General features: G+C 40.8%; 2 protein-coding genes across 2 annotated transcripts; both read left to right on the top strand.

Annotated features, from left to right (window-relative positions):
- Nucleotides 1–342: 342 nt before the first annotated feature.
- GPRC6A (G protein-coupled receptor class C group 6 member A) lies at nucleotides 343–12,250 on the top strand (the record flags this gene model as incomplete). The annotated part of the gene is made up of 6 exons (XM_080342858.1): nucleotides 343–536; nucleotides 2,185–2,488; nucleotides 4,325–5,152; nucleotides 8,007–8,219; nucleotides 9,619–9,742; nucleotides 11,130–12,250. 6 exons carry the CDS (start codon nucleotides 343–345, stop codon nucleotides 12,248–12,250), a joined length of 2,784 nt encoding a protein of 927 aa, XP_080198984.1.
- A 4,061-nt stretch (nucleotides 12,251–16,311) lies between these two features.
- Nucleotides 16,312–20,232, top strand: FAM162B (family with sequence similarity 162 member B; the record flags this gene model as incomplete). Its single annotated transcript, XM_080341746.1, has 4 exons — nucleotides 16,312–16,429; nucleotides 16,874–16,985; nucleotides 19,798–19,906; nucleotides 20,134–20,232. The coding sequence occupies 4 exons, from the start codon at nucleotides 16,312–16,314 to the stop codon at nucleotides 20,230–20,232; spliced, it is 438 nt and encodes a 145-aa protein (XP_080197872.1).
- Between the last annotated feature and the right edge of the window lie 593 nt (nucleotides 20,233–20,825).

Raw genomic sequence — 20,825 nt, 5'->3', positions numbered from 1 at the left:
ATACCAAAAATATTTGCCATGTATTTTAGATAAGGTATCATAAACTTCGAATACAGCAGAACAGATTTTATGTCCAACATTTCCTTTTCAACTCATTTATCGTTTTCCCTTCCTCTTCAGTCTCATACCCCTACACACATTTGACGTGACAGTGTTGCTTAAATACCTTCAATAAAATAGCCTCAGCCAGTGAAGCAAACACAAGCACCTTATGAGGTGTGGCCAACTTCTGATTGCAGCCCTTTTCTTTTGTTGCTGTTTATAGATGACATAGGAGCACTTGTTGACCCTGCAGCTCACTTAATTGACTTAAAGCTGGTAGTGAGTGAGGGAAACAGAAACATGACATTCATGAGCTTTTTGGTCTCCTGCTTTGTGATCAGCACTGATGTCGCTTTCTCTTGCCAGAATACCGATGACTTTGTGGGGGCCAGTTCTCCAGGGGACATTGTTATTGGAGGCTTGTTTGCAGTTCATAGTGAAATGCTGCATCCAGAAGAATATCCCATCAAGCCAGTAATTCAGAATTGCTCTGGGTGAGTAAAACTGGAACTGAATATATAACAAAGAAGAGATGACTGACACTGGGCATGTACCTCTTATATTAAGATCAACAAAATCTGCTTCTCTTGCATTTCTTAATCTTAAAAAAGACCTTGGACATCATATAAATTGTGCATAAATTAATATAGGATGATAAAGTATGGCAAAGTTATAGTAAAAAATAATGTGACTGTCTGAAGAAGGGAATGAGCTTTTTATCCTATTTCATTCTTCATATATAATCAAATAACCCTGGAGGTTTGTGCTGAACAATCATTTAATTTCCATGTAAATGCTAATTTGTTGCTATATGTGTGAAGTACACTGCTGTGCAGCTGTTCATTATTTGTTACGAAGTTGGACCTACCTGATTTGAACACAGGCGAAATGTTCCATTTTACCAAAGCACATAATGGAGTATGTCCCCCACCTCACAGGGCAGCTCAGTTGTAATCTATGACAGAACCTTACTGACTAGATTGTAATTATTGTTGTAATTACTGTAATTATTACACTTTGTATTATAATTGTGGCATTGCATTATATGAGAGACTATATGTAAACACCATGTCATGTATGCATTCAGGTTCAGATTGTGCATCAGAATATTTATTTTGTTGGCTTCAAATCCTCCCATGCTTAAAATGCCCAATTTTCTAGAAAGAATGCAAAGGAAACCTGGCGAAGAACTTCATTTTAAGTATTTAACAAAGCTTTCCTAAGCCCAGGAATTCCAAATATGTGTTTTCTTTAATTTTAATACATGAGCAAATCTTCAAATTTTATTTGAATTTTACATGCAGCTTAATCTCACTTCTGAATCTAATAATCAGCTGAACATCAGGTATCCATCTGGATTTATTTCAAAATGATGACAAAGTCGATAATTTCATCAGTCTTACATTATTTTTCTAGAGAGTCATCAATTGTCTCAAGCCCATTTGAAGTTTAATTTAGTTTATAAGATTTGTAAACTTGTGAAGCTTGTCTGAGAGGAGGGTTAGTTGTGTTGCAGACATTCTCTGTTAGCACAGTTCTGATTAAGCACCTCTTATAATATCCACTGGAGATAAGGGGAACAGCTGGACTAACTTCATCAGGTTTAGAGAGGATTTTAAGAACATAGATGCAACTAGCAGAAGATCTCTACTTCTGAAATATCTTCTTATATCCTGAAATATTTAGTGCTTTCTTTTCTTTATTTCATTATTTTGATGAAAGTAAATACATTTTTAAAATAGCTTACTGGGCAGATGAAGTAAATTAGAATACGCTCACTGACTTTGAAATATGCTTCCTGAAGATATCACTTGCAAATTTTCATGTAACATGAAAATTAATTTTTACCTTTTTGTTTTCAGGAAAACAAACAAACAAACAAACAAACAAAAACCAAATACTTCTATTCAGGTTTATTTTATGTTTTGTGTTTATTTTGCTTAATATCCCATTTAGCTGAGACAAAAATATCTGTTTTCTAATCTTTTGCACACTAAAACCCAATCAAATCACACAAAACATAGTATCCATCACTTCTTTTCAGTAGTTGTCAAGTTCTTAATGATGCTCAAAATGAAGTTTGCTTCAGCCTTGTTCCCAGCAATGTTTTTTCTAAAATGAAACTTCTGTGTTTTCTGACAGCTTTGAAATTCAAATTTTTCTTCAGACACTTGCAATGATACATGCTATTGAAACCATCAACAATTCAACGCTCTTACCTGGAGTTACTCTGGGCTATGAAATCTATGACACGTGTGCAGAAGTTACAAAAGCCATGGCATCTGCTCTGAGGTTTCTCTCTAAATTCAATTCTTCTGAGGATGTTGTAGAGTTCAAGTGTAACTACTCAGACTACGTCCCGAGAATTAAGGCTGTCATTGGAGCCAGCTACTCGGAGGTGTCGATGGCAGTTTCAAGGCTGTTGGCTTTGCAACTAATCCCACAAGTAGGTTTGAGGAAATTATTCCATTTTGGAGAGAGGGTCAAATTTACCATGCTTAGAATAAAGGTGCAGCTCTGATCATAGGGATTGCAAAAGCCGCGTGTTTGCTCCAGGGAAGGATTTGGCTCAACTGAAGGACATCAGAAGGGATTCAACTCTAAATGGAGGGCTTTATTCACTTGCCTAAACAAAGGCATGACGTACATGGCTCCAAGCGCAATATCAGGATGGTGCTGGGCTTTTGTCAGCCTGACAGTGCCATTAGTCCTGCATGGCTGTGCCAGTTGCTCCAGTGTACCTTGGATGACACTTAAGAACTTTGTTCAGGCAACAAAGCTACGCCCACCGTGTTTAGTCTGGCTGGTGGTGAATATGACAAAACCCAATCTCAAGCTGAAAACAAAGAGACAAAATCAAATTTGGCCAGAAATTTGGAAATTCTCTTTTGCCTGAAAGAGATCAGATTTTGGAGTCTAACTATGGGCAATGAAGTGAGGAATACTGTTCTAAACAACAGTTTTACTCCTGTTGCTCTTCAAGCAGTTGTAGAAAAGAAGGAATACAACTCTCTAGATCCACACTGGTCCTTCCCAAAACATCCTTCTCTATTTCTGTCCTCTCTATGACTATTACAGTCTCACACTTGTACTTAGGCCTACTTTCTCCATGGTAAAAGAGTTGGGGTCAAGGCCAGGACCAACAAGGAAAAAAGAGATCCACTTCCACACCTGCCTGTGTTACACATTGGGTTTGGCAATTGGACATAAATGACCTCACTGCAAAGTAGCAACATAGTAACCAAACATGTAGAAAAGATCTGAACTAAATATAACTTCTAACTGAATCTTCTCCTCTGCAACAGTAGGAAGCAATTATGACCTCCAGCTCCACCACAGGAGCAATAGTAAGTATGAAAATTAAAATGCCACACTTGAACATAATCAAAAGGCAAGTCATGAAACAAACCTGCACTGGGATGTAGAGGTGGAAAAGGTAAACCAACAGATTTTTCTCATCAATGGCATCTGTAATCTTCTGACATCAGTAAGATTTGGTATCCCCTCCAGACAGGTGACTCTCATTTTGGAAAGCTTAGATTTATTTTTTAAGAACTGTCAAGCAAGGTATGAAATATAAGTGTAGGAAAACAAGCAAACAAAACTTCTACAAACAAACAGAAATGCATTAAAAGTAAAGAGATTTAAAAAAAAATGTTCCATTTACCTTTGTTCTAGCTTCATTCACAAGGAAAAGGTAATAAATCTTTTATCTGAAAGAATCATAGCTTTATGTAATGTTGGTTGTTGCCTGGTTTTCTGGGAGATTCCTCTAATAGACTTAATGATCCTTTTAAAACATAGTAATTAAAACTTGGAGAGAAAATATATCTGTGGGTGAACCATACCTACATACTCAGTGACAGGAAAATGCCGCAAAGTGTAAGGTTACAACCAAGTTGAATAAATCAAACAATACTTAATGCTTCCAACATTTTAAATATTGTTTGGGATAGCATGTTGATGGTATTTGAACAGTGTAAAACAAAATCCATCTACCAGCATAACTGTCATATCCATTCTGGAAGGTTTTATGATCTGCCTTTACCAAAGTAATGATGTGCATGAGGATGAACACAGTGGAAGTGGTACTGGCATGAGTCTGCATCCAAAGAGCAGGGCAAAGGAACATGCCCCTTCTGGCTGCACATTACTGGTGTTCAGCCACAGGATGAGGGAGCTCTGGGTCAGGCTGGATGAAAGAGCGGTTGTGGCAGTTTTGGACTTCTTGGCATCCTTTGCAGAAGACCTCCTCTGTAACTGAATCGTTTGCTCCTCTTAGGTCAGTCCTGCGTCATCAGCTGAAATCCTCAGTGACAAAATCCGGTTTCCTTCTTTCTTCAGAACTATCCCCAGCGATTTCCATCAGACAAGAGCAATGGCCCACTTGATCTGTGAGGTTGGGTGGAATTGGATTGGAGTAATAGCCACAGATGATGACAATGGACGCTTTGCTCTGGAGAGCTTTGGGGTCCAGGCCATGGCAAACAACGTTTGCATAGCTTTTAAAGAAATGCTGCCTGCCTATCTCTCTGACAGCACCTTTCACACTAAAGTTGATCATGCAGTTGAGAAAATTGTCAAGGAAACCAAAGTAAATGTTATTGTTGTCTTTATGAGACAGTTCCATGTGCTTAAACTATTTAAGAAGGCAATTGAGAGGAATGTAAATAAAATCTGGATTGCAAGTGATAATTGGTCAACTGCAGTCAAAATCAGTACAATTCCCAATATCAGACAGCTGGGAACCATTGTGGGATTTGGATTTAAAAGTGGAGACATCTCAACATTCCAAGACTTTCTGAAAAATCTTCATGAAAAACCTACTGACAACAACAAGTTTTTACACGAATATATTATGCTTTTGTCAGCTTGTGCACACCTGGAATACCATGATTTTCAAGCATGTATTGCAAACCAGTCCCAGGATGATCTATTGCAAAATGTTGAAAATAAGCAGCAGATCTGGAGAGATGATTTTTTGAATGCTAACATTGAACCAGGATTTATCCATAGTACTATTCTTGCAGCCTATGCCATTGCTCATGCCATTAAAGGGCAATGCAAACACAGAAACTGCAAGGATCCCTCTGCCTTCGCGCCCTGGGAGGTATGATGATAATTCTTTCAGGAGTCGTTCTCTCTGCAAAACTTTAATCTCATTTTTGCTCTGACATTCCTGGATTTACTAGCTTGGTCCTTTTACTAAGTGGCTTTTTATTCCTGTTCCTGCCTTTCTTCACCAACTGAAATCACAGACCATGTGCTGGAGTAGCAGTATCTAACTGCTGTAGTGCTTAGAACTACAATCCAGTTTTGTCTCCCCTTTTTTTTGGGGAGGGGGGGGTTGGAGGGCGGGGTGTGCAATGTAGACACAGAAGCTCCTGGTGCTAAGCCATGGCTGTGTTCTGCTCTAGGTAGGGAATGATTATTGTTTTTCACATACAGATAGCTAGCTGATCATAACTGCATACCCACCATCTCCTTCTTCATGGATACAATAGCAATGCCTGTAAACACTTGACTCCATGGGCGCAGAAGGGATTTTTAGCTGCTGGGCCTCATTAGCTACCCTAACTCTTCCCCTATCCCCTCCAAAGGGCACACAGAGTAGGCACCAGCTTGGATGAAGGCTCTAGTCTGCAGACTACTTGCTGTAATGTGTTGCCAGGTACTCATGTGGTACAGAATAAAATACATGGTCAATCTACAGTCTTCCTATCAGCTGTTCAGCTACCAGTGATTGGTCCTTTTGCTGCTATAATACACAGCAATTAGTCCTCTTGAGAGATGGGGATATTGCAGGACAGGCGCATTCAGCAGAGTTTCAGGTTTCCTCTCTCACCATTGTCCCTGTTTTGTCTGAATCAAGTATTTTCCAATGTGAAAATGCAACAGACTATTTGTCTGTCTGATCTTTATTTATATTGAAGTGATTGGTAGGAAAATCAGACACAATCTTTAAATATGTCAGGTATTTCAAATCAAACTCTGCTGGGTGGGAAAATAAGAGGAAAAATCAGACAAGTAAACCTGATCTGACCTTTTGCCCAAAAACCTGCTCAGGAGTATTCACTTTCACACACTTTTGCTCAGAGGATTAAACAAAAGTTCATTTAAAAGTCAAACAACCACTGAAGCACTCTGACTTGCTCTGACCTCTTATCCTAGGTCAGGGCAGGTCAAACCAAGATAGAGAATTGGAAAAAAAAGTCCTAGTAAAAATCAGACTCATACATGAATTTGTAAATGTGCATGGGACAATTTCAGGACTGTTCCACAGGAAATGCAACAAATGCAACTGCATTTGCGTCATTGTTGAATTAATTCCCAAACCACCCAAATCAAAAGTCCGGTTAAGAGGCTAAGAACTCATGAAAAAAAATGAAAGAGATAGTTATGTCCCCTATGCTGTTTTTATAATACATTTCCTCTACATTAAATTTAAACCCTCTAGAAACAAATATAGATATAGGTATATATACAAAGCTTAGGATGCAACTAATCCATATCACACATCTCCACATACTGAGAAACAGCCGAGACATTAGTGTTACAGACTTTGCAGAAATAACCATCAGCTACGTCAAACTGTTGCTATTTATTAGGCCTTTCTGTCTGAATCTCAAGATGTATTCCAAAAGCTCTGTTTTTCCCATATTGTTAGAGAATTTGAAAAGTGGAGAAGAGAAAGATTAAATTACTAGCCTAAGTATATATAAAAATTATATATAGTTATATACAAGTATATAAAAATCCCCTTCAGTCCCACAAAGCTATGCAACACACAACTCAAATGCAATATTGATTAGAAACATGCTTTGATTCCTCATAAATTGGTAGAGATGCAGGGACAGTATGTGAAGTCTCAAAACAAATCCATGTTATATATGAAAAAATGACATTATATACACAGAATGTGTTATATACATATATTTGCCAAAGCCTATTGAAATAATATACTTGTTAGTCTGTTCAGTAAGTGCTACTTATATCACAAATGAATTCACGTAAGATCATGCTTTTCAAAGGGCAGTTAAATCCATCTCGTCACCAAAACCTTGGGGTTTTTCTTGTTAATTAATCCCTGTTGCAAAAAAAATTAATCGTTAGGCCTGCAAAGGGATAAAACTTTTGCTTCAGTTAAGAGCCATGGTATCTAAGGGAAGTCCTTCTGCGGTCTCCTCATGAATGGGGAGTGGGTCATATGTGCCTTAATCGGTCCTTTTCTAGATTTACACAGAATTTTTTGATCTGGCTGTTTGTGACAACAGAGACAGAAATTTCCCCTGTTGAACAGAATGTGTTGCAATATGAAGCCTTATCAAAGCGTGTTTGCTTTGATGTTTCCTAGAATATATCAAATATGGCCTTGTTGTTTATTACCATTGTGCCATTAATCACTTCATCTGAGCAAACTGGCAGGTATTGTTCACTTAACAGTTCTGAGTCTCACCTGGCAATAGACAATGCCAGTCAGAGTCACAGCTGAAAATAATGTTAGATATGCTGGGGAAGGTTACTCTGGAACCAAATATTGCCCAGATTGACTCTGGTGACAGTAAAATAACAACAGGAGCATCACTCACTGTCATTCTTTATGAGATGGGGAGTTTCAACATTAGTTCTTGTAAGCAAAAAGCTTTTCTTTTCCATCATCATACCAGAATTTCCAAGGCTGGAAAAAAATACTAGCATGAATATTTGCGCACATTGCATAGAGTTAAGAAATTATTATTCTTTTATTAATAGGTTTTTAGGGTCAACAGGATTGTCTGAATAATGTAATTCTGTGTCAGACATCACGTTAAACAGTTACGAAGATGACTTTTAATTTTAAGCTTTCTTTTACTCCTAAGAAGCGATATTTCTTTTAACTTGATACTGTATGGATGTTGAACTATTGACTTCATCACACTGACATGATGTTGATGTATGTTATCATTCCTCATACTTATGTTCAGCTCCTTGAAGAACTTGAAAAAGTTACATTCATTGATGATGATAAAGAAATCAAGTTTGATTCCAATGGAGATTTGAGCACCAATTACGATGTACTTCTTTGGAAAGAAATTGATGGCCACATGGAAATCACCACTATGGCAGAATATGACCCAGAGAAAGGTCACTTTATCTTTGAAGATGAAGAGAAAAAAAAAGAATTTCTGGATTTACGGGTAACTTTTCAGTTGTTGACAATAACATGTGAAATTTGTTTCATGTTTTCTTCTCCTCCCCGTATTTGCAACTGAAGTATGTGTCAGCTAGAAATCTCTCTTGTGGTTTCAAGTTCTACTTTTAGAGGAAAGAAACTTCTCTGTGTATATTCTACCACCTCCATGCACCCTGAGAAGCATGTCAGCCTGTCAGCAGGCTCAGCAGTTTGAAATTGTATTATTTCTCCAGAATGCTCCTAGGAGATTTCCTAAGATGAGGAGTTATGTCTGTCCTAAGGATGCTACTCCAGAATCTTGAGAAGAGGTTTTAAAACAAAAAATGACTGTGAATAAAAGCTCCCTCTCTTACAAGCACCACCACTTATTTTGTACAAGAAGACTCATATCTGTTGATTTTACTGTTTATATATATATATGTAGAGTTGTGTTGGTTATTTGCTCCTGTTGGAGCATGACTACACGAGCCTGAGGTAGGTGGTACAACCTGGAGCCCCAGCACTGGTGTAAACAGGACTAAGGGGTAGCCCTGGCCAGTTCCAGCTGGATAATCTGTCATCTGTGCATGGGTGGAGGTCTTAGTTCCTTGTGCAGCTCTGTGCTGCAGAGTGTTCACCACTAACAGGACAGGGAGAGGCTGCTTACTCAGTGAGCTGAACGCAACTCTCAGCACATGGACTCGGCTGATAGAAAAGGCTGAGGACAGAAGAAAATCTAAAATCTTGTCCATCTTTGTGGCACTGCCCAGGGCAGCAAGCAAATGTCTCCATCTCCTTGTGAGCACCATCTTGGAGGGAGAAGAAATAGCAGTGTCCCTCAGGGCTGTTTCTCCATTTTACAAAAAATTGTCTTTGAAAGGAGGACCTCAGCTCAGACCTGATCACACACCCCAGGGTGGTGCTTCGTCACTCAGGGATGAGATACCAAGGGTCAGGAACATTGGAGCTGCAGTTCAGAGCACCTGCTGAGGTGTTTCCCCCAGCTGAGGTGTCTTCCCTGTGCTCAGAGCAGCTGAGCAGTGTTTCAGGATCTCACTTGTGAAGCATTCCACTCGAATTTCCCATCAGATGCTTCTAGGCTTGCTTTGGAGCTGATTCTCAGAAGCCTAAATTCCAGGTTCAAAGAGACACTTTGATCTGCATTTTAAAGGTACAGATGATTCCACTGATTAGGATTCAGGGCCAAAAAATTAAATTATCAGGTGGAAAAAGTCCCGTCTGTTGCTTTGTTTACTGTGTGGAGAAAATATAAGACACATACAATGCCTTTTTTCAGCATCATTTTCAGATGCCCTTAAAACATGTTAGATACAAAAAGAGACTTCAAATTGCAGAATTACTGGAGGTTTATTTTAATGTTATACCTGAGTTGATTCCTTTTTTTTGTTCTCTGCCTACTGCAGAAGGTTCGGTCAACGTGCTCCCAGCACTGCAAGCCAGGACAGATGAAAAAGATTACAGAAAGTCCACACACATGCTGCTATGAGTGTGTTTACTGCCCAGAAAACCATTATAGCAATCAAACAGGTAAGGAATGGTGATCCAAATAAAGATTTATTTAGACATCAATACAACTATTTTGTTTGGGTGTAATGTGCCTTGGCAACCTTGGGTATAACTTTGGAATGGGATTAAAATATTTGTTTATGTTTGGTTTCCCAAATACAAGTGTTTGGCCTACAAAATGCTTTTAAGAAGACCAAAATAAAGCATTAGATTTTCCAATTGACTGGTATTATTATAGTTAGGATGGAAAATCTGGCTGATTTGTCAGTAAGACTGACTCAAGTTAAAATAGAGCCTTGCTTGCCTGTATTTCTGCAGTACACCCAGTTCAATAACAAAGAAATTTTTTACAATGAGGGTTGTGAGGCACTGGCACAGGTTTCCCAGAGAGGTGGTAGATTCCCCATCCCTGGAGACATTCCAGGCCAGGCTGGACAGGGCTCTGAGCAACCTGATCTAGTTGAAGATGTCCCTGCTCATGGCAGAGGGTTGGACTAGTTGAGCTTTGCAGGTCCCTTCCAGCCCAAACCAGTCTATGAGTCTATGAAGTTCAAGGGTTATGTATTCTGCTTACCAGCAATTTTTTCTTGCCTTACCAGGGACTGTTGTAAAGTTTGATATAGCTGTACAGTAATACTTGCCAGTATCAAATCTGATGTGTACTTTACTACTGGTTCATTTATAGGTTTGTGCAAAAATTTTTAAAGAGGAAAATTAAATATGGAGGAGAGAGTTGGAATTAAGAGATTTGCAGTACAATGTACTTTTTAATACCCCATGAGCAGGAGAAAATTAAGTTTTACGTTTTTAGTTCAAATAATTGTGAAATTTCTCCCTGTCAGAGGACAGGAATTTTAAAGCAAAAGTAACCTTTCGAAGCATAATCTAAAGCAATGTCTGTTCTTTCAGTTTCATTTCAAAAGCTGTCTGTACAGAGAAAGCTGGGTTTTTTTCTTGTCAAAATAGGCAAATGAAAGAAGCGTAGTTCCAATTTGTGCAAGATAATTGATTTCCTCTCAAGTCACCGTTCAGGTTTCAGTTAAAGTTTGCCTGTCCAGAGCTCTGGTCAGGTCACGTATCTCTAGTCAGTGATGACCAAGGCAGTTTTAGGACCCTCTTCATTCTCCCTGTCCCCGGCTGCAGGCAACCCCTGCTCCCAGCTGGCAGGCACTCCTCCTTTGCTCCTTCTCCTCCTTTGCTCCTTCTGCCGCTGCCACCGCTGCCACCGCTGCCACTACTGCCACCACTGCCACTGCAGCCCTGCAGCTCCTCCGCCTGGACGGCGACAGCAATAGTCGGAAGCAAACAGCCCTTCCCACATTCCCCTAGTACCTCAAGCCCAGACAAAACGCTTCACAGTTTATTTGCTTCGGGTCTCTAAATTACCTTCCTTTTTTTCTGCTTTCAGATATCGATTACTGCTACCAATGTAACAACAAAACCTACTGGGCTCCTGTCAACAGCACCACATGCTACAGAAAGACAATCCATTTTCTCGCCTGGACTGACTGGTTTGCTATTTTCCTCCTCCTCCTCTCTGCTTTTGGGGTTGTGTTGGTTTTGTCAATTAGTGTAATATTTGCTAAAAACGTGAGCACACCAGTTGTAAAGGCATCTGGAGGTCTAACCGTCTGCTATATTATTCTCTTCAGCCACTTCTTAATATTTTTAAGCACTATCTTCTTCATAGATGAACCCACAGAATTCAAGTGTAAAACTAGGCAGGCACTCTTTGGCATAAGTTTTACACTCTGTGTTTCATGTATTTTAATAAAGTCACTAAAAATTTTACTAGCTTTCAGCTTTGATCCTAAGTTGCAGAATTTCCTGAAATGTGTATATAAACCTGTTCCCACTGTGGTCACCTGCACTGGAATTCAAATCATCATTTGCACCTTTTGGCTCATATTTAAGACACCTTTTGTAAAGCAAAATTTCTCAATCCCAAGAACAATAATTCTGGAATGCAATGAAGGTTCTATTGTGGCTTTTGGGATCATGTTGAGCTACATTGCTGCCCTAGCCTTTGTTTGCTTCATATTTGCCTTTAAAGGTAGGAAGTTACCAGAGAACTACAACGAAGCTAAATTCATCACTTTTGGCATGCTAATTTACTTTATAGCATGGATTGTATTTATCCCTGTCTATGCAACTACATTTGGCAAATACCTGCCAGCAGTGGAAATCATTGTTGTTTTAATATCCAATTATGGAATCCTCTGCTGCACTTTTCTTCCAAAGTGTTATATCATCATTTACAAGCAAGAAACAAATACAAAATCTGCCTTTCTCAAAATGGTTTACACATATTCCTCCAAGAGCGCCAGCAGCGTTGCTGTTAGTCAGATTTCTCTGGATTCAAAGTCTTCCAGCTCCCGAGCTACTATCTCAGACTTGTGTAAATCTGAGGGAAACTCTGTGAATGGAAACAGCCGTTTGCAAGGGCCTGGGCAGAGGCTAATAAAAGGGAAAGTTCTTCCTAAAAATACTGCAAGAACTATGGCCAGGAGAAGACTCTCCAGCATATGACTGGCAGTGTTAAAATACTAGAAGATGAAAAGCCATCTTTGGGAGCAGTTTTTCCTTCAGGTCTCTTTTCTTTTGGCATCCCCAGGGAGAGCAGGTCACACAAAATGCCTTCTCCTCTTATACTGAAGCAGTTATCCGTTGCCAGATGTGCAAGGCTCTCCTTGCTCACAGAATCCAGCTGCTGCTCCTGCAGGCACCATGAGGCACAGTCCCCTTCAGCAGCTCCCTTCCTTCCCCGGCCCGCTCACATAGACCTGTGGGAACTTATTCTGCAACTGTACTTCCCCAAGTGAAGCAGAAGCATCAGGAAATTATTATTTCTCATAGGCGGGAAGGTGGGAACAGATAGGTTTACCCTACTTTTGTGTGTGTGTGTATTCGATGTCCAGTTGTTTAAGGACCTCTTCTTCCCACTTGGCCCTGTTTTACAGATCAAACATAATCCTCCCTCAACCTTTGTTTGACAGGATAAATAAGTCCCGTCCTTTAGTCTCCACTTTTAAGATAGGATTTCCATTCTCCTGAACATCCAAAAGTAACCCTTTTTACCTGGTATCAGTGAATCCTTTTCTTTCTCCTCTCCAAAAGTACACACTCGATTCCAGACAAATACTGCAGTAACTTTTAAAGTTCCTTGTATTTATCAGGATGATAATGAACTAGAGACAGGTCTGTATAAAAATGGAAGAATTTCTCTGGAGCTCTGTAGTTATAAGTATGGTTGTCTACATTGTTTCCTCATACTCAGAGGAAATACTCTGATTCACCTCATGCACCTCCTCTGATGCATGAGAAGAGAGGACCCACTATGTTTGTCCCCAGGTGTCCTCTTAGTTGAGGATGTAACATCGATGTGTAACATCAGAACTTATAAACACTAATTAATTCCTATCATTACCATAAATAATGTAACAACCAGGATAAGCATGAGCTTTTTTTAGTATATACTTAAAAAAATCTGATTTTCGACAAGAAGATGACAATGCACCATAATGACACATAGAAATAGCACAAGAATGAATTTATATGAGCTGCACTGCGTAAGTCTCTCCTCTGTAGCTCAGTGGCCATAGCTATGCCCTGCTTTCTGTACGAGAGGCGAAAGGCACATTTATAGAAGAAGGAATTTTTCTGATGAATCAACAGTATCACGGGGCTATTTCAAAGCTTAAATAACAGAGCTGTGCTGCCAGTCTAGGACTGTGAAGATTTGTTTTCCATGTTCTTAAAGTCCATGTCCTGGACCACAGAAACTTCATTATTTTAACTTCCGTGCCATGTTACTGTGCAACAATATAAATTACTTGAGTTTTGTCTATGCTTCTGTTTAGATCTGGAATAACTGGATGTTGTGGCAGGCCAAAATAAAATTTAGTAGATTTGGTGTTACACAGACATATTGTATTATTGTTAGAATATGTACAATACATCATTTTTTCTATTATTTCTATTTATATGTTATAACCCATATCTCTATGATTTTTTCCTACTCATATTTTGTTGAAACCAGCTATAAATTGCATTTTAACAGTGGACACAGGCAACGAAATTACTGTGACATGCAGACTATATATGTAATACTTATCTGTGAAAACATTCGTAAAGTCATTTGAATGTAAAGCATGCAATTTACATACATGTTTGAGCAATTAGCTAAGTTCCATAGCTGACTGGAAGAATGAAAGTTTATACACGTGTATTTATATGATGAATGCTATTCATACATCAGCTGTTATGAATAATATTCTGAACATGAAATTACGTACAACAAAGTTAAAATTCCTGCAGTTTGGTTGACAATGCAACAAAAAGTCTCTCCCCAAAAGAGAGAAGCAAAACTTAGATTGCACAATGACTGTCAGCACTAAGCTGGTTAGAAAAGTTAATTTGGCTCAAATGTTATACCTGTATTTATTGCTTTTGAAAGTGTTCAGTATGTCATGTCTTGAAGATAAGAGGAAAGGGGATGATTAAAACCATGTCGTTGTATAAAACTGATTTTGCTTATTCAATTTCCTTACTTTTCCCCATGAGCTTTGGTTTGTCTTTGAACAGCAGCAATACGTGCACCAATGCCGTGTTTCCACACAGTAGATCTCAATCTGCTTCTTACAAATGTCCTTTAGGTTGAAAGCCAAATATGATAGAGCAATCCTCCCTACAAGACAGCAAGAAAAGTGTCTTGAGGAACAGGGAGTGGGGACAGCAATATGAAGGTCTCCACAGAGGTACCTTTAAGGGAAGACACCACATACGGCAGAGTTTCAGAGTCCTGCGTGCTATAATATGTCTGCCTCTCCAGCTACTCAGGTCTTCTGGATAAAACACAGTCAATGATGAAGCTGAGAAGATGTAACAGGTTTGCTAGCTAGACATGGCAGAAAAAAGACACCGTACCAAGCTGTGTTACATATGTCTTTAAATGCCTTGTCTGCAAGAAGCAAGTGATCGTAAGTAGGTAGATCTTAAGAGGATTGTGCTATCCTCTAGAAAGGATTTTTAAAAGCTGAAAATAGGGGTGCAGGACACTACAGGGAGCATCTGCATGCATCCCCCTGCCCAGAACAGTAAGCATTCCAGCAATCTAACCATTCTTGTTACTGGCCACAGACATTAAACGATCCTGAAACAGGTTTCCAGCCTCAGAGCACAGAACAGGGATCACCTTCCTGAGCCACAGCGAAATCTTGGTACGGTCTCCCCCGAGCCATGGCCTGTAGGTGAGACTGTGTGTCCAGTAATAAGGACATTATCACAGAATGTCCTGAGCTGGAAGGGACCTACAAGGATCATCAAGTCCAGCTCCCGTTCCTGCATATGACAAACCCGCAGTTCACACCATGTGTCTGAGGGCGTTGTCCAGTCTCTTCTTGAACACTATCAGGCTTGGGGACATGACACCTCCCTGGGGAGCCTGTTCCAGTGCTCCGCCATGCTCTGGGTGAAGAACTTTTTCCTAATGTCCAACCTAAACCTCCTCTGGCACATTCTCCATCCATTCTCTTGAGTTCTGTCATTGGTCTCCAGAGAATTACTTTAATGATGCAGGAATGGAAACTGTACATTTGTGAGTAAGAAAAGATCAACATGGGACTACTAAATGAATGGAAACTGCTTTTAAAAATATCTTCCCAGAATGAGATGTTCTCCAAACATCATTTAAAAAAACCTTTTAATATTGAATACGCTAGATCTCACTTATGGTAACAAATTTCTGATTTCCTCTACTCAACAATTTGCTTTCAGAAAACGCTGCTTACCTCTGTCTCTGCTCCTCAAAATAGATAACTGAATATTTGGCTACAAATGGTTCAAGAATCCTCATTCGCGCTGTCACGCCGAGGACAGGGCTTCAGCTGCTGCCAAGCAGTGATCCATCCCTGGGGAGTGGGGCTTCCTCAGTTCACCTGCCCGCATTCTGGCATTGGTGGAGGATGTAAAACCCTTCCCTGTTCAGTGCATCAGACCCACTGCTGTTGAGACACTGGTATTGTACTGGCGCAGGCTGATGCTTACTAAATATGTATTCCGTGCTGACTTTCCTGAATTATTTTTTTTCAAGGATATGTTTGTACAGATTTTCTTTTTAATAAAGGTTTACTCTGTCCAGGATGTGATGGGAACAAAACGAAACAAAACAAGATTTGCAGTTTAATTAAACAGAAAAGCATGTAATGAGAAATGGTATGTTTGAACCTTTCAAAAGTGGTAAAATGACAGAAACACGGATACGGGCAGGTCTGTGTTACGAAACTTGAGTCCACCTTGTGTCGAGTCGTGAAGCTGAACCACCTCGGGTGTTTTTTGAATCGACTTTTGACTTTAACGTCGACGTTTCTATGCTCCAGATGCATTAGGTGAGCAGGATGGCTTCTCAGGGGACCGGCCCCCCCTTGCCGGTGGCTGCCCCGCCTCGCCTCCGGGCGCGGCTGGAGGGGGCCTGCGGGGTGGGGACGGGCGGGACCGGACCAGGACCGGGGCCGGGGCCGCTCCCGCCGAGGCAGAGGGTCTCGCTGAGACAGAGAGTCCCGCCGCTCCGCGCTGCCCTCGCCGTCCTCGCCATGCTGCCGGCGCGCCTCCGCCCGGGACGGCTGCTGTCCGCCGCGCCGCTCCGCCTGCCCGCCCCGCGGGGAGCCGCCGCCGGCGGGGAGCCCGCCCGCAGCCCGGGCACTGTCCGCGGTAAGAGGCTCTGCCCGCCGCGCCGGGAGCGGGGGGCTGGCAGCGGGGCTCCGGCGGCGCCTCGGGGTGCGCGGGGAGGTTTGGCGGCGGACGGGCGGTTCGGGGCCGCGGCGGATCGGGGCTGGGACCTCCCGGCGGCCGGGTCCGCACCGTGGCCGGCACGGCAGCTCGGGTGCTCCCAGCCGCTCCCCTGCTGGCGTGGGTGCCCCCACTCGCGGGCTGCGGGGAGGTCGAAACAGACCCACAGAGATTCTCTTTGCATGGAGGGGTTTTCAAAACCCCTCGTGGTGATAACTCCGCATAACGGAAACCTGGAAGTTTAATCACCTAATTATTCTTCCAACTACCAGGACACGCAGGGGTTTTCCCCCTCCACCGTTACTACCACCCATCATTCACTCTCAGTACATGATTTGACGAAGTGTTTTTTTACTAATCTTTAAGCTGAGCAGGCTCACAAGGTGGTTGCAAGTTACAAACCTTCCAAGTTTGACAAAAAAATCCTCCTCTGGACTGGACGTTTCAAGACAGAAGAAGATATTCCTCCAAGGATCACGTAAGTGCACCGCTCTTGTCCAAGGGGAACATGGAGCTGAAGGGAAAGTGGTGGCGTGATCCTGATCTAAAGCTTTTTCTGCAGAGTTTGAACTAGTCAGTTTTTCAACACTGAAAACTTGGAAACAAATTAGAGGGCAAAAGAATTTCCTGTCCTGGTTAGAGGTTAAGATGAAAAATGTTCTTTGCTGTGGTCCCCAGAGCCTGGGATTAAGAACTAGATCCATCTGACTAGACAGCTGTGGTTACAATTATGTGCTGGCTTGTTTATTTTGTTTATTCCTAATGTGTGCTCAGATAAGGATGTTGGTAAACAATATTTTCTGCTTATAGCTCCCATCAACAGTTCTACAGGAGCTGTCATTGAATGATTACATCAAACAAATTATGATTTATTGTAGAATTTGAGGAAAAGTAGAAAAAGAGGTTATGAGAGAAACATCCTCCACCAAGGAAAACCAAGTACTTGACGTAGCCTTAGCCTCATTCTTGTAGACCCACTGGACTAGGTGATCTTTGAAGGTCCCTTCCCATGCAAGCCATGCTGATTCTGTGGTTCTCAGGCTCGCTGGAAGCTGTCATCCCCCAAGGGAGCCAGTCGCTGAACACATGAAACCTCTGTGATGTTAACTGCTGCCTTTTTCTTAGGATGTTTGAGTGTGTTAGATGTGTCTCTCCAGGACGCTACTTTTTATCATTGTGATAACTCCCTGTTGAGGGTCTAACGTTGAGCATAAGCAGCATACAGAGCTGTGTCATGCAACAGGTTCAACCTCTGCCTGTTCCTGCAGGTTCCTGATGGTTTCACTGACGTTTCTCGAGCTGGACGGTGGCTTCCCACTGTCTCACCTCTCTTGAGCTGTGTCAGTCCCACTATCTTCCCCTAGAGAAAGGTTCAGACAGGTTGCAGAAGCTTTAAAAGCTGTTCACATCATCTGGAAGTGTTTATAAAGACACACACTTTCACCAGTCCATACACATACATGCACACAAATTGCTCGTTTCCATGCCATAGCTGGCCTGCCAAGTGCCTGTCACCGCTTTGTGCTTTCTGGGTGAACAAAGTCCTTTTAGAACGGTAAGATCATAAATACTAATACACCAGAAGTGAATTGTGAGACATTGAAGCTGAACTGTCCTTGCTTTAATTATTAAAAAAAAAAGGCAAGATAGCCTGTAAACACAGTCTAGCTGCTGAAGATAGTTTGTGCTAAGGGTCAAATCTGCAGTCCTTATTCAAGGTTTTTTGTTTGATTGCCTTTTTTAAAAAACAAAGAACAACAAAAAACAACCAAACAAAAACAAACCAACCAACAAACCAGCTGTTATTGACTTCAGAGGAGGTTTACCCAGACACTTGAGTAAGGATTGAGTAGCAAATGCCCTAATGTGCAATTAAGGAAGAACATAATCAGGTCTGTTTTCTTTAAAGCAGAGGCAGAAAGCAAGGAGAAAGTGACAATCTGCTTCAGAAGACTTTCAGTTAGTGCATTGTGAAATATGATTAGGCTAATAAACCAGGCTAATAACATTCATGGTTTTACTTTTGTTGCTACAAATGGATTAGTGGATTAATGATTTTATGTGCCAGTCTGATGTGCGTGGTTTTTATTTTTGTTTTTGATGATGATGTATGTTTACCACTGCAGAAAACAAAAGATGTTACTTAGAATTGCAGGCATTGTCTGCCCTATCCCATCACTCATCCTCTTTAAAGTAAAGCTAAAGGCTTTTTGGGGAAAGAGATCTTCATTCACAACATAAAATTAATTATTTATGCAAGTATCCTTTTTGCTTATATATGTATACAACCATAACTATATATGATGTATATTTATATTCTAGATCTTAGGAATATATATCTTTACACATATTAAGCATTCCAATGTGATTTATGAAAGGAAAATAGCACAGAGACAACATTATAATGAATATCTTAAGAACTACTGCCAAGTATAACGTCTGGCTCAGAAAAAGACCTAGCTGAAAGTTTTGGGACGATTTTAGTGATACAAAGATTTCCTGTACTCCAGGTTCTTGGGGTACGCACCCTACTGCTGCTCAGAGCAGAGGAGGGTGGAAATGGGAGCGGAACCAATGCAGCGTGCTGGGCCGTACAACACCTCTTGCAGCAACTACCTCCAAATGCAGGGCAGAAGTTTCCTTTACTTTTGCCTTTAACCAGCAAAAATAATAATGTAGCTTGTTCTTGTTCAGGCATCTGGTCCTGTAATAGCGAGGAGGCTGACATCAGCTGCCAACTTTAAATAAAGCCGCTGTTTCTCTAAAGAAGTGACTAAAAAAGTCTGGCTTGTACTAGTGCAAACTCTGTTTCAATCACCTGCTGAAGCATGTGAAGTTCTTAGCCCACAGCATACTGGTTGCCACCTGAACAGGTTAGACGTGACAGTAATTAATTTCCAAAGTTAATATTGAATAAAGTTAACTTGCTCACACATCTGGTTGACACCATGTACACTTTTCCATCTGTCGAAAATAGATAAAAATCTCTTAAATTTCCAGAGTTTAAGATATGATTTCTAGTATATTTACCCCAAATATTTAACTGCAAATATTTATTGCATTAACATTTTTTATCCAGCTTAAAAAAACCCCAGCAAATAATTTAATCCATTAAATGTTGTTTTTTCACTGGAAATGGTTTGGGGTCAGAAAATGCAAAGTTCTTGCGTGGTACATAACCAATCACAGGGAGCTAGTTCTATTGCTTTTCAATGGTGACACTACGCCTGCGATGCTCTGGAGACGCGTCACAGTTTTGTAATGATTCAATTCAATAACTTTAATTTCAGGCCAGAGATGCTAGACAAGGCAAGAAACAAAGCTCGAGTTAAAGCTTGTTACATCATGATCGCACTCTCAGTTGTTGCCTGTTTTGCAGTGATTGCCTCAGCTAAAAAGGTGAGTACAGTGCTAATCAACATGTAGCAAACTTAAAAATTATGGAATTCTGTGAAAAGTAGAGAAATCTCAGCAGCAGTGACTCACAGCTGCACTTTTAGCTGACCGATGTTCCTGTCACCCTGACACGTAAGTAGTTGCAGGCTGTTCCTGAGGCTGGGCAGCTTTCCCCAGGAGCGTGGTTACTTGCACCATGCTACTCTTAAGTAGATGTTTTACTTCCACAGGCTGCGGCACGTCATGAGTCCTTAACAAGCTGGAACATGGCAAAGAAGGCCCAGTGGCGGAAAGAGGCAGCACTAGCAGCGGAGCTGAAGACCAAGTAACTTGCTTTGAAATGGCCGGTGTCCTTGTAGGAGCAAAATTAAGTCTTGCTGAGACATATCAGTGAATTTCACCAGGAAAAGGGAACTGTAGTATTGCACAGACTGGAGCCAACAAGGGTAGTTACAGGATCACAAAATGAAATGAGAGATACTTGATGTATTTGTTGCAAATTATTAAAATTAGAATGTAAAAGCAGTAATTAATTTCAAAGGAGATGAGGTAGATTCCTAAGAATGTCATGTATGGGGGAGCCAAGTTTCCACTGTCTGTCTTAAAAGCTTTCTTTCAGGCTTATCTTGAGCTGTTACACAGATAAGAGTTCCTTACAGAAAAACTAGCTCTATTTTTCAATGAAAGGTTAAACGTGGCAAAGACCAAGCAGTAGCAGAGGTATGAAAACTGCAAAAATAAGGAGACTTATGCAATTCACTTCTGTAAATCTAAATAAAGAACAAACTGTAATCAGCCAGGATATTACAAATCTTAAACACTGAGAAGAAAAGGTTCCGAGAAGGGAAGGGAGGGGAAAGGGCCTCACAATTGCACAAATTTTCAAGTCCCTATAAACTTCACGGGAATTCTCAAAGTGATC

Source organism: Nesoenas mayeri (assembly GCF_963082525.1).
Source record: "Nesoenas mayeri genome assembly, chromosome: 3".
In the NCBI taxonomy this organism is placed as follows: domain Eukaryota; kingdom Metazoa; phylum Chordata; class Aves; order Columbiformes; family Columbidae; genus Nesoenas; species Nesoenas mayeri.
The sequence above is the reverse complement of the archived record's forward strand: the minus strand, read 5'-3'. Positions and strand labels throughout refer to the sequence as shown.